The sequence below is a fragment of the Electrona antarctica genome, assembly GCF_951216825.1.
Source record: "Electrona antarctica genome assembly, chromosome: 7".
Classification (NCBI taxonomy): Eukaryota; Metazoa; Chordata; class Actinopteri; order Myctophiformes; family Myctophidae; genus Electrona; species Electrona antarctica.
This window is the reverse complement of record NC_136812.1, coordinates 2,658,178-2,673,226: the sequence shown is the minus strand read 5'-3', so window position 1 is coordinate 2,673,226 and position 15,049 is coordinate 2,658,178. Positions and strand designations below refer to the sequence as shown.

At 44.6% G+C, this 15,049-nt stretch overlaps 1 protein-coding gene across 1 annotated transcript in view; it reads left to right on the top strand.

The window, feature by feature from the left end:
- The first annotated feature begins 13,623 nt into the window (after positions 1-13,623).
- b4galt6 (UDP-Gal:betaGlcNAc beta 1,4- galactosyltransferase, polypeptide 6) overlaps positions 13,624-15,049 on the top strand; it is a 44,668-nt gene continuing 43,242 nt past the window's right edge. The window contains exon 1 of the mRNA XM_079507044.1: positions 13,624-13,790. Coding sequence (XP_079363170.1) covers positions 13,673-13,790 — 118 coding nt within the window. The 5' untranslated portion in view covers positions 13,624-13,672. The remainder of the gene's footprint in view (positions 13,791-15,049) is intronic.

Here is a 15,049-nt window from a genome sequence, read left to right as displayed (position 1 = left end):
CCCTGGTTCTAGCACCTTGGAATACAGCATCCTCATCCGGCTCATGCTGGTCCTCTCGGCTTGGATCTCAGCATAGAGCTCAGGATGGACCCATGCATCTCCTAGACTGTCTACGACAGCCATGACTGCGGAAACCGTTTGAATCAACCGGGCCTTGTGCTGCGTCACAAAATGTGCTGTTTGAAAAAGAAAAGGAGAATGGTGGAGAATGAGATAAATGCATCACAGAAAACTGCCATGTAAGATGAATAACAAAGGGGGATATCGCCTTGCTAAGAGGGTAGTGTACTCGCCTTGCTAAGAGGGTAGTGTACTCGCCTTGCTAAGAGGGTAGTGTACTCGCCTTGCTAAGAGGGTAGTGTACTCGCCTTGCTAAGAGGGTAGTGTACTCGCCTTGCTAAGAGGGTAGTGTACTCGCCTTGCTAAGAGGGTAGTGTACTCGCCTTGCTAAGAGGGTAGTGTACTCGCCTTGCTAAGAGGGTAGTGTACTCGTCTTGCTAAGAGGGTAGTGTACTCGTCTTGCTAAGAGGGTAGTGTACTCGTCTTGCTAAGAGGGTAGTGTACTCGCCTTGCTAAGAGGGTAGTGTACTCGCCTTGCTAAGAGGGTAGTGTACTCGCCTTGCTAAGAGGGTAGTGTACTCGTCTTGCTAAGAGGGTAGTGTACTCGTCTTGCTAAGAGGGTAGTGTACTCGTCTTGCTAAGAGGGTAGTGTACTCGCCTTGCTAAGAGGGTAGTGTACTCGTCTTGCTAAGAGGATAGTGTACTCGCCTTGCTAAGAGGGTAGTGTACTCGTCTTGCTAAGAGGATAGTGTACTCGCCTTGCTAAGAGGGTAGTGTACTCGTCTTACTAAGAGGGTAGTGTACTCGCGATCAAGGCATGCGTATATTTATTCAGAAGGCTTTAGTCTTCATGCTGAATCAATTAATAGTCGCCACCTCAAATAAAATATGTAGGGTGTGTCCCCAATATTGGTCAGCACATAACAAATCACACCCGTGTGAAGTGAGTGGTGCAACTCTGTGTGGGGGTTTCCGGGGGGGGGGGGGGGTCCAGACCAACAGGAACGCACCCAGGGTGCCGGTGGAGAAATGACAGAGTTACCGTGTGCCGGTGGTTGCACCACTCAGTTCACACGGGTGTGATTTCTTTTTTACATTTTGGGAAAAAATAGCTCTTTGCAATGTGAAATGCCACCGAATTTAAGGATTGATCCTTTTCCTTGTCTTTATTATGGGCCAACTTGTGAAAGCTACATGCTTTTATTGTGAAGGGTCTCAGTTCTTACAGCCTGCAAGCTCACAGCCTCACAGCCACAACCGTTGCGTCCGCAACGCGTTGTGAGCTTGTATTTTCAGCATGGAACACGTGGACGACGAAGAATACATCAGGCATCACTGCGCTTCTGTGGAGGGAGGGAGATATATTTTGTTGGCCGAACGAGGCGATCATGTATGGACAGTTGGACACATACGACATACCTCATCGACGCAAAAATAACAAGCAATTGGAATCTATTTTCCGTGGCACATTATAAACACGTTTACTTTACCTCCTGTGTCTGCTGTCTGCGTGCATATGCGCGCTGCGCACTCCAGTGAAATTGTGCGGCTTGAGAAAGATTAGTTAATTTGTGTTGGATAAAGGGCTTATTGGTGGGTTTCCCGCTAGATATTAAGGACTGGTTAGGGTGTGTTTTAGCGGGGGTTTCGCCTGGCTGTTCCGTTCACAGCATAGGCTACAGTGTGCGTGGCTGTGTTGCTGCCTAATAAATATATATCGTCTACTATCTCTCTGTCAGCGGTGGCCGAACGGATTGCGGAGCGGTCTTGATACCGGAAGGTCGCCAGTTCGAATCAGCGGTCCGACACGTTAAAATTACCACCGCTGAAGTGCCCTTGAACAAGGCATTGAACCACTACGATGAAATGTTCTATGAGCAGGGCCTGGCTGGAAACAAGTTCTTGAGCTTAGCCCAGATACCCTGGGTAAATATAGTAATCATTTCATTTCATTTCATCATTTGTCTCTGTTTCTGGCACAATAGCGCCACTTTTGGTACTCATTGGTACTGGTCACACACATAGTCACACACATAGTCACACACACACAAACAAACATAGTTGAACACGGACATTGCTGTTCCTTGGAGTGGTTGCACCACTCAAAAAATTATAGCCTAAATAAAAGCTGAGTATCACGCATGGCTTGCGCTTGCATTCTAGAGGCATTGGTCAAGTTAGCCTATAGGCCCAATACAGAAACTGCCCCCGCAAGCCTGACACCTTTTTATTTATTTATTTATTTATTAGGATATTTCTAGCATGCACGGTCACGATCTCAGCAGCTCGTAGTGCAACGCGTTGTGAGCAGCTATCACGGACTCGCACTGCATGTTAAAAAACAAACTCACAATTATAACAAGAACATGCACTTACGTTACAGTATATGCACTGTACAAATCCAACGTTGTTTAGTGTAGTAGTGCCTGCAGTAGGCCTATTTAAATTGTTTTGTTACGGAGCTCCTCTGCTCTGAGTCAGTTCTATGACAGTCGGTGTGTGTGTGTATGTGTGTGTGTGTGTGTGTGTGTGTGTGTGTGTGTGGGGCGAATACGAGACTGCTCGCCCCTTTACCAACTCGCCCCGGGCGTACAGCCGGCGGAACAGCACGGCCTGGTATTCCTAAAGTAATCTAAGTAAATTATGCTTAAACGGTTAAACCTAACCTTATTCCTAACCTCAACCTCAGTAAAACGATGCCTAAACCTAACCCTAACCCTAAACTTAACCCCAGTAAAACTATGCCTAACCCTAAACTTATTTCTAACCTTATTCTCAGTAAAACAAAATAAAGAATACAAGAACCGCCGCTCCGAGCTGTCGGCGTGAGGTCGGCGGAAAAAAGCTGGGACGAGTTGGCAAAGGGGCGAGATGACCTGTTACCTGTGGGGCGGGGGGAGGCGGACGGACGGCAGCATGCTGCCGCTGAACCAAGTCCAATCTGGGTGAAATTCACATCGGAAAGTTAATATAACAGCGCGGTGAGCCTAACCTGACTCCGCCAGATGGGGCAGCAGAGAGTACACTGGGTTCCCCCCTCCTGCTCCCATCTGGGAACTCTCAGGCAGATTCGATGCCCGGCCACAAAACGGCCTGGCCAATCAGCAGCAGCTAGAGGCGGGATATCTATTTTACCTCTGCAGGCGAGTGTGCAATTGTTCAATAGAAATGGCTCTTGGCTCTCTAGGTATTTTCCAAGTAGGCCTATAGGCTATAGCCTTGAGCTTGAACTTAAATCAATACATTAACAAGTTGGTTATGAGAGGCTCTGTGTTTACTTTTTTCAATTACTTTTTTCATTTATTTTTAATAATTGTTTTGGGTGTGGGGGGGAAGGGGGGGAATAATAATAAAATGACTTTTATTATTATTATTTTTTAAATCTGCTCTGAGGAAGTGTGCCGAAATGTGTAAACGTTCTCAATAAATGAGAAATTGCATCTGAGCCACGTCTTGCAGTCTTGGTTGGAAACCCGTTAAATTACCACCGTAGTATGTCAAGTCATGAATGCTTAAAGGGGAAAACCACCCATTTTCAACATTTTACTATGTCATTAATATACCTTAGAGCTGTTGTGTGGAAATAATAAAAAAGTCCCCCCCATTCTGTGTTTCCTAGAACTGTAATTATGAAAAAAGCATTAACATGGTGAAACACATCTTGATGACATCATCAAGATGCGTTTCACCATGTTAATGATTTTTTTCAGACCTCTAGTTCTAGGATACACAGAATGGGGGGGACTTTTTTATTATTTCAGCTAACAGCTCTAAGGTATATTAATGACATAGTAAAATGTTGAAAATGAGTGGAATGCCCCTTTAAAGAGTATACTGACATTTACCTGTAAACTGCATTGTGAACACTGAAAGGAACCTTACCAACTAGGTCACTAATAAAACGTCAATTCACTTTACAACTTTATGTCCCAATTAATCCTTCATTCCCTACCATAGTAGACCTAAGGTCTACTAAAGCCCTACAACCCCCTGCGTACCCTCAGATCGGTGGGTAGGGGTCTCCTGACTCCCATGCAAACCAAACTAGTCACCATGGGTGACCGGGCGTTCGCAGCCAGGGCTCCATACTTGTGGAACGCCCTACCCCAGAACCTGAGGGACGCAACCTCAGTGGCTCTTTTTAAATCACTGTTAAAAACCCACCTATTCACACAGGCTTTCCCCTAGATTTATTGTATTGTCTTCATTATGTGGAATTGTTGCATTTGTATTGTTTATTTATTTCTTCTGTGTAATGCTGTGACGCTTAATTTCTATTGTTTTATTACAGTAAGTGCCTCTAAACTGATGTATTGCCTTTTTATATGCCACTGGAAAGCACTTTGAAAAGCGCTTTATAAATAAAGTTTATTATTATTATTATTATTATAAGGACTGTAACAGCTCTCCATCCCCAGCCCACGGTGGTGGGCAGAGGTAGACACTTACCACTGTTCCCCCGAGCGCCCGTTGTATTTTGACCTGAGATCAGATTCTAAAAATATCTTCTACATCCTGACAGTTTTCTGAAAAAGCTATGTTTCTATGTCAGTTGTTCTTCGATTTTTCAAAAATAGCAGACCTACAAGCTCGTAGATGATATGAGCTTGTAGATCTGCTATTTTTCAATAGCTAAAGCATAACATAATGCTAACACCAAAAGGGGTTCCCGCCCAAAATGGGTTAAATCTTCAGATTGTTTCCAGACAGTTTTACCTCTACATTGAATGTAGTTGTCGCCTGTAACACTTATTGCATATAATATGCACTATTTTGAGATCCTGCATATATTTTTGCATAGTCGTCAGAATCATTTCTATTCATCTATATGAATTTATTAGTTGAAAGATATCTACAATAGCCGATCTGCAGTACAAGCTCACATTGGTATGGTTATTTGTAGAAATATCATGGCAAATATATATTGTTTGAATATATTTTCGGTCAATTGACCTATAGCTAAGCCCCACCTCAAACTGCTATGGTCCAATCACAGCTAAGCATAACATGGGTTAGACAAACCTCTCCACCAATAGTTTTCCTATTATGATAAAACATTGTTTTAAAAAAGTAATGTCACACACATATTTATCCAGTGCATACGGCAGGCCTTGTTGACGGACTTTGAAGAGATTTTGAAGGTCTGGTTCCAAAAATGAAAACCCCAGGGGGGTCCAGGGGGGGAAATCAAAAACATTGGAGTTTGAACCTGAGACCTTGACCAGCCCCATTTACCCGCTGAGAGCTGTTCATGAGGTTGACAGCCGCTGCCCCCGGCGGCGGGGGCAATGGGGCTCAAGAGGTTTGTGTTAAAGCCATGATATTTACATTGGAATGAATGGGCCTGGCTGGAAAGTGTCCAAGTGGGAGTGTCTAAGTGGGAGAGGGCGGGGCTTTGCTAAAGGTGAATTGTCCAGCCCTGGTCTGTGGACCTATGTGTTAGTTTAAACTTCTCCTGTCCTACCTGACCTGTCATTTACCTTTGTCTGGTGGCCCAGTGTGTGAGAAGGTCTCCACTAGCCAATGTGTGAGAACATCTCCACTAGATCATTTACCTTTGTCTGGTGGCCCAGTGTGTGAGAAGGTCTCCACTAGCCAATGTGTGAGAACATCTCCACTAGATCATTTACCTTTGTCTGGTGGCCCAGTGTGTGAGAAGGTCTCCACTAGATCATTTACCTTTGCCTGGTGGCCCAGTGTGTGAGAAGGTCTCCACTAGATCATTTACCTTTGTCTGGTGGCCCAGTGTGTGAGAAGGTCTCCACTAGATCATTTACCTTTGTCTGGTGGCCCAGTGTGTGAGAAGGTCTCCACTAGATCATTTACCTTTGTCTGGTGGCCCAGTGTGTGAGAAGGTCTCCACTAGATAATTTACCTTTGTCTGGTGGCCCAGTGTGTGAGAAGGTCTCCACTAGATCATTTACCTTTGTCTGGTGGCCCAGTGTGTGAGAAGGTCTCCACTAGATCATTTACCTTTGTCTGGTGGCCCGGTGTGTGAGAAGGTCTCCACTAGATCGCTCCTGCCCATCTGCTTCAGTAGCTCCATTGTGACGTCCAGAGCTTTGTCATGGTAGCTCTGCCTGATCTGAAAACTGGTGTCCACCCTGTCAGCGTCCTCCAGGTGGCTCCAGGGGATGGATTTACCCTCACGGAGATACACCTTGAACAGTAGTGGAAAGAAACTAGGTTACATATAGAGGGTATGACATCATCATACCCGGAATTGGCTCCCGTACTAGTAGGCTCAGGAACAGCTTCTTTCCTGTTGCTGTCTCCCTGCTGACCTCATATTGCACTTCTGGCCAGACGCCACTCTTCATTTCATTGTCAAAGTATTTCTATACTCTGTGCAGTGACAATAAATGTAATCTAATCTAATCTAATCTAAGTTACTGAGTGGCAAAAAACTACTTTCTGGCCCTGACAGCCCATCATTTAAAAATAAAATCTGATTGCATTAAACGACGTTAAACAACGTTAAACTCACTTTTGCCTCTCACTTTATGCACGTACATACCCTCTCTAATACTGTATACTATTTTGAGGTTAATTTACATTACATTAGTACTGTCTGTCCATTTTTCATTACTTTACACTTCTACTCCAGTACATCTCAGATGCACATATACTTCGTTTTTACACTTTCAGCTTTAGATTATTATTACAAAATATACATTAACATATTTACTTAAAACCTGTTTTATACACAGGCTATTCTCTGTCAAATAAATAAAAAGTGCTATTGCACACCTGCTTCGAGGGAGTAGGAGTAGACAGTCTTCACTCTCAGCAAAAATTAAATGCAGATACCGGTACGTTTCAGTCACTTCAGTCACATTCATCCTTTTGCTTTTTCAAAAATAGCAAATCTACAAGCTCGCAACGCATTGTGGCGTGTTGTGAGCTTGTAGATCTGCCATTTTCAAAAATGTTTGACACAATTTGAAAAATACATTTGATTACAGAAAATAGAACATCTTCCTGCATGACAATGCTTTTGAATACAGCACATTCACAATGTAACAGTGAAACTTTCACTTGTAAACCTGCATGTGCAGTTCAACCCAGATTCGGCTCAAATTAAAACAAAGGTTTAAATTAATTTAGCTCCTAGTCCTATGCCATAGTGTCTGAGCAAATAGACAGTCTGTTTTACTTCATGATGATGTATGATGATAAGAGCACCCCTCACTTCACACTGGTGTGATTCTTTTTTTGAGTGGTGTAAACCACTCCTACAACTGGCTTTGTTAGTTTACGTGTCTGTTCGTACCAAAAAATGAGCATGGTTGCTATGGTCACCCAGTTCACACGGGTGTGATTTCATTACGTCAGACATTACGTCAGACCACAGCTGATCAGTCTATATAAGACCTTACACCACTCAGTTCACACGGGTGTGATTTTTTTTAACTTTCTTCAACTTTCCTTCTTTTTTTTTAGAGAACTGAGAAGTGAACTGTACCCATTCTACAAACCGTGAAAACAAATTTCAATCAATCAATCAATCAATCAATCAATAGTAGATTTCTATTATGGGCGGCTGCGGCTCAGGAGGTAGAGCAGGTCGTCCAATGATCCCTGGGTCTGCGGTTCGAATCCCGGCTCCTCCTCCTGTCCACATGTGGAAGTGTCCTTGGGCAAAACACTGAACCCCACGTTGCCTCCAGTGAGTGGGTCGGTGAGGCTGTGAGCTCGCCACCATTGGTGTGTGAATGTGGGAAGTGAGGACGCTGGCGTCGACTGTTCGCCGCTTCACCTCCCAATGTATGAATGAATGAACCGTTGTAAAGCGCTTTGAGCACTTGGAAAAGAGCTATAAAAATGCTATTCATTATAAAAATGCAAATCATTATTTTGTGGTATTGCTACTTTAAAATAAAAGAAACCCCCGAGTGCTTTTACTACCACTGACCTTGAACAGTCTGAAGTCTTCATCTCTCAGCTCCTGCAGAACTGTGATGATGGTGGCTCTCTGTGGTGGAGCTGAGGTAGACCCCTGCAGGTATATAATAATAATATATTACTATAATAATATAATAATCACTGTGATGGTGGTGACTCTATATTACTATAATAATATATTACTATAATAATATATTACTATAATAATATAATAATCACTGTGATGATGGTGGCTCTCTGTGGTGGAGCTGAGGTAGACCCCTGCTGGTATATAATAATAATATATTACTATAATAATATAATAATCACTGTGATGATGGTGGCTCTCTGTGGTGGAGCTGAGGTAGACCCCTGCTGGTATATAATAATAATACTATATTACTATAACTTGTATTTAGCCATAAAACAGTCACAGCATACTAATCATTTTAAGAATTTACCAGGGGAGGACCAAGACGGGTCATCAGTCATCCAATCAATTCCTGTAGGCCTGCTTTTTGCGTTTTAATGGCTGAAACTGTACCCATCATTGGCTGAAACTGTACCCATCATTGGCTGAAACTGTACCCATCATTGGCTGAAACTGTACCCATCATTGGCTGAAACTGTACCCATCATTGGCTGAAACTGTATACCATCATTGGCTGAAACTGTACCCATCATTTTCCACAGCTATAGTAAAGCAAGCATGATAAGTATCAAAGTCCCCCAAAGTCACCAGAGCACAGGAAATGACATCTACTCTGTTAAAATGTTTGTGGGGTCAGTGGGAGGAGAGGACCATAGAGAGGACCCCCAGAGTCAGACCCCCACTTGGGGACACACCGTCTGCTTTCACATTGATTGGGGGGGGGGGGGGGGGGGGGGAGTTACATGAACTCAAAGAAAATATGTCTCTGCAAGTCTGAACACCATTGCTACGAGTTTAACATTTTAATAAATCATTTATGTGAAGTTTTGGCATTATTTTGATATTGAATTGTTTTTAAATAACACGATCAACAGTTCATAGACAGATCCAAGTTATTGACATAACTGAGGTAGGCCTATTTGTTGAGGATAGGGAGTAGACCTAATCGTCAAGTAAAAACAAATAAACATAATTCTACCCCACCCTCCCCTCACCTACAGTATACAAACAATGTAGGCTACAGGTAAATTAATGTCCTACTGATGAAGAACGTTTACATTACAATTTAACGGATAGGCCTACATTTAAAATTCTTAGAGTATATAGACAGTGTATTACAGATCATGATACCAGACATATTTGTTATATTGTTTCCTGGTTCTTAACTTACATGCAGTGACTCCAGTGCGTCCATTTGGTCTTGTTGTTGAACGACGTTCTGTGGCGCAGTTTATAATAAGGCTACGTTCAATGAACGTAGCCTTATTATAAACTGCACCACAGACTCAAGCCTACTGTAGCTGATATCGATATGGATAGATCGCTAATGGAATAAAGGTGTTTCTATCAACTTTGTTGGTGGAAAAAAAAGGTTTCCTGTTTTGAGCAAGCGCGATCGGGAGAGAGATAGAGGGAGGGGTGAATGAATCACACTCCTCCTACAGACTTCCGTTGTTAACGGAAGAATATGAATGTTAATATTTAATAGGCCTATTATTGGAAAACACAATGTCAATGAAGGACGTCCGTTTCTGTTAATGTAGTCATAGAAATGAATCATGATGAGTGCTATATTATATTATAGGCTCCAGTATAATCAGCAAGTTGATGAAGTTATATTTAGTAATTGTTTCTCCACCATAAAATGAATGAATGAGTTATAGGCTATGCACAGTTAAATTAACTTCATTCCGGTGGAGTAAATGATGCTACTTTTAACAGCTTGGGTAGGTCTGTCTAAATGACTGAGGATGATTATGAATTATGAAGTGTAAATGTAATAAACCGGTGTGCAGTGCCAGTGTTTGGCATTAACCAACTAACTCCATTCAGAAGATAGTCGTCTAAATCAAAATCCACTTGCACCAGGGCTGCACGTTCATGATAATCCCAGCAGGGGGCAGCGTTCTACAGGATATTGTCATAACCGGTCAGCTGAGCGACTACACCCACACACACACACACACACACACACACACACACTACACACACTACACACACACACACACACACACACACACACACACACACACACACACACACACACACACACACACACACACACACACACACACACTGTATGATTTGGGGTGTTACAGTACAGTACAGTGACAGTACAGTACAGTAGAGGGCCCACATGGGGACCTCCACACTGTAACTCTGTCATTTCTCAACCATTTCGAACGTGGGGCGGCTCGCCGGAACCGGGCCGGCACCCTGGCCGCGTTCTTGTGGGTCTGGAACTTCCGGGGACCCCCACACAGAGTTGCACCTGCACTCACTTTACACGGGTGGGATTTTTTTCTTTCTTTTTTTAATACAGCAGATCTGCAAGATCAGCAAGATATTTCCAAAGAGACCAAGTGGTTAAGACAGACAGACAGACGAGCTAGGCAGGCTTCTATAGAGCGTCGCAGTCCCGCCCCCTACCAGGGCCCAGGAAATGATTCCCCATTCATTTTCCTCATAGACTTTTCAGAAAGTATTTATTTAAAGACGTTTACGCCGCGGACAAAGCCAACTCTTGTCGTGACAAATCATGACAATAAACACAATGTTTTGGGCCAAACAAAGAATTAGAAAGTAGAAAAAAACGGCAGGTTACAACACTTTTTTTGTTGTTTTTCTTCTTTGTAATTATTTGTTTGGTCCAAAATATTGTGTTTGTTGTCATGATTTGTCACGACTCGAGTTGGCTTTGTACGACGCTTATAGGTCTTTAAATAAATAAGTTTTGAAATGTCTATGGGAAAAATGCATTGGGAATTATTTCCTGGGCCTGGCGTCGTCATGAAAGGGGGCGGGACTGCGACGCTCTATAGTAATCGCTCAGTGCATTCGTAATTACTCTGTGTGTAAATTAACCTCAGAATGCATGGTAACATCATAACACTGTTGTGTTAGCATGTGTTTTAACCTCAGAATGCATGGTAACATCATAACACTGTTGTGTTAGCATGTGTTTTAACCTCAGAATGCATGGTAACATCATAACACTGTTGTGTTAGCATGTGTTTTAACCTCAGAATGCATGGTAACATCATATCACTGTTGTGTTAGCATGTGTTTTAACCTCAGAATGCATGGTAACATCATATCACTGTTGTGTTAGCATGTGTTTTAACCTCAGAATGCATGGTAACATCATAACACTGTTGTGTTAGCATGTGTTTTAACCTCAGAATGCATGGTAACATCATATCACTGTTGTGTTAGCATGTGTTTTAACCTCAGAATGCATGGTAACATCATATCACTGTTGTGTTAGCATGTGTTTTCCGCGCCTGCGTCTCACAGTGGATCTCCACCCACCACCCAAAAGGGATTATATGAGACCTCTAGATGCCTCAGAGATGGTCGCCCTTTTAATCATTACAAGTAGTAGTTCTACATTGCAGTATTATTGATATGTTTTACTTTCCCCACCATTAACCTATAGGACTAGGATGCTCCTTCGCCTGGAAAGGAGCCAGTTTAGGTGGTTCGGGCATCTGGTTATAGGATGCCTCTCGGGCGCCTCCCTATAGGGAGGTCCTCGACGCACGTCCCACTGGGAGGAGACCCCGGGGCAGACCAAGGACCAGTTGGAGGAAACACATCGACTCACTGGCCTTGGAACGTTTCGGATGCAGGAGGAAGTCACTAATGTTGGAGAGGGAGAGGGAAGTCTGGAGCACTCTGGTGGAGCTGTTGCCCCCGCGACCCGACTACGGATAAGCGGTTGAAGATGGATGGATGGGTAGGCCCTATAGGAGCCTAGGAGGCTACTTAACATGCATAAAAAACTCTATTAGTATTAGGGTATGAGCAAGACTATAAGGGGGTTAGGATAGAGAGGGGGCGTTTTCAACAGCACGTGAAGCATGTGATGATGATGATGATGGTGAGGCTGGGCTAGTTGCAGCACCATACGACCCCCCCCCCCCCCCCCCCCTCTTCCAATAAGTCCACTCCCACCACGGGGGTTGCCATGGTGACTGACCAATTACAGGATGGGGGGGGGGGCTCGTACCCACCCACCGGAAACGTCTGCAGCGCCAGCAGGAAAAAAGAAAAAGAAAAAAACGTAGGAACCAATCCTGTCCTGATTTGATTTCATTAGATCTCTCTTCCCAAACCTTATACCCCCCCCCCTCCTCCCCCTCCAACCCAGTGAACCCACGCACGCCCACACTGTGTGTGTGTGTGTGTGTGTGTGTGTTGGGCAGGGCAGGCTAATATGTGTGTGCCGTGTAGCGTGTGCATGTGTGTGAGACCGTGTGGCGCGCGCGCACACACACACACACACACACACACACACAGATGTGTGCTTTAGCTTTATTGTGCCGCGGCGGTGGTCGGTCACACTCACATGACTACATCTGCACAGTACTGTAGATTATAATAATAGGCTAGTTAGTCGCCTAGAGGCGGTCCTCTTTTTATTATTGTGACGGTGATCATTGTGATGATCATGCGCAAAATCTAAACGGAGAGAGAGAGAGAAGCAGAAGAAGTTCGATCACACATTTTTTTCACCGACTGCGTGCGAGACACCAGGCCGGGCCGAGAGGAGACCTGTGCGGGGAGGAGGAGGTAGAGCAGACCGGGGCTCCCTACCATACCATACCACCCACCCAGCCATCATCCACCCAACCACCCACCCATGCATCACAACCCGCGGACCAAACAAGGACCCCCTCCACCCCCCGAAACGAAGCACGATGGAGCCGGCATGAGGAGGGCGATCCCCCCGACCACGACATCGACAACAACGGTGCTTTCTACTACAATAATCCGGGACTTCGGTGTTGTAAAGTGACTGAGTGAGGTGGTTGGACGGACGGACGGACGGTGGGTTGGGGGTTTTCCAGACAGACTGCTCAGCTCAACCCAGACAGCCAGCATGGCGGCGGACCGTCCGCGGTGTATGGACCCTCACCCGGCCTCCCGGTCCTCGTAGTCCGCCTAGCAGGGCCTGAAGCTACGGCTACCCCTCCGGACCCCCACCCCCCCACCCCGGACCCCCTCAATCCGGAGCACGGACGTTATTCCTGGCCGTTTTAGGTGTGTTTTCTGGCCGTTCTAGGCAGGGTTGAACAGCCGCCCATGGGGGTTTGATTTAGCCTGAGTGAGACTTTCACTTTAGGCTACCATAGATGTGGTGTGTGTGTGTTTTTTTTGATCGAGTCATACATACGAAAGGAAAAGTCAGCTATATAGACCGTATACTCGATACAAACACATCGATCGAGCATGTCATGATATAGTCTCTAGTCTTGATCAAGACTAGAGATTAAAATGTTAAAATGTTACATTTGTAGCCACATTTAAACTACATTTGTGTCACTCACTTACAGTCTAGACCCACAGCACTGCACATTGTCCTGCCTAAAAAAAATAGCAACAATCTGCAACATCATATTGTCGTATAGGCTACATCATGGCCAGAATTCAGACATTTTTTTAAGAGTGATTATTTTATTGATATTATTTATTTTCACTCCAGCAGCCAGCCAGACTGACTGCCTGACTGCCTGCCCCGGAGAGGAGCCGGCGGGGAGCCCATAGGTCTCTCTCTCTCTCCAACGCCTCAAAATGGTGACCCTGCACCGGCGGCTGCTGCGTCTGTCCAACCGCTCGTCCCTGGCCTTCATCTTCTTCTTCTCCATGTCCACCACCTGCCTCTACTTCATCTACGCGGCCCCGGGGATAGGTGAGTCCATCACGGGTAGAGAGGAGGGCATTAGGCCCCGGGGATAGGTGAGTCCATCACGGGTAGAGAGGAGGGCATTAGGCCCCGGGGATAGGTGAGTCCATCCCGGGTAGAGAGGGAGCCAGCTGGGCCCCGGCCCCCGGGGATAGGTGAGTCCATCCCGGGTAGAGAGGGAGTCCAGCTGGGCATTAGTGACTGATCTCCATGAAGCTACCGGTATAGCCCTGATTCCCCTGAATGAATGACCACAACATACATGCAGCTCCTGTTCAAATGGACCCATTGTGGTTCCATGTGAACACTCAGAGTTAAGGGGGTCCTTGCAAATAAATGATTTGGGAACCACTATAGTAGGCTATAGTTGGACAGTTTGGACTCCTATGTGCCACATAGTGTCATATTCTGTCATAGTAAATCAGTGTCATTACATATTCTGAAGAAAACCTGGAGACTTTGACATTCAGTAATTGGGTCTTATATCTCTTGTGATCAAAATAAGAACATTATAATCATGGTGTGTGCAAAAAGTAAATCCTTAGATGCCACAGGACAACAAGGCCTGCAGTCTCACAGTCTTCCCCATAGATGGATCCGTGTGTAACGGACACTATTGATTTGATTCTGCATGTTGATCTGAGCTGGGTTTAAGGAGATGTGTTTTAATTTTTAATGCGATTATAGAACAGAGCTGCGTTTGGATTATCTGTTATGGAGATCAGATCATGGTGAATGATGCTGCTGCTGCTGCTCTCTCTCTCTCTCTCTCTCTCTCTCTCTCTCGCTCTCTCCCTTTAGCCACCCGTGCTAACTAGCTTAAGTAGCAGCAGCCTCACCGCACCGGGGATTGAGAGAGAGAGAGAGAGAGAGAGAGAGCATGAGATCTGATGAGCTAATTAATTATATAGGATGATCAGACGATTAAAAAAAAATCGATATTGATTGAAGGTGATCAGTAGATTATCTTAGTTCTTTCATCCTAACTGAGACACCATGCAGAAATCACAGCCCACCTAGCTGTGTGTGTGTGTGTGTGTGTGTGTGTGTTTGTGTTTCCCTGATCTGTCTCACTGTGTTGTCAACATTATGATGACAGTGTTATGATATTAACTAGTTTTACTCAGAACAGGGTACAAAAAACCATACTACTTTTTCAGACTGAGCCTCAACCCGTAGCACTCTTACCGTATTGTCTCTGATTATAAGACCACTCCCATTTTTCAAGACTCATTTGTGGAAAAAGAACATTGAATGTCAAATAT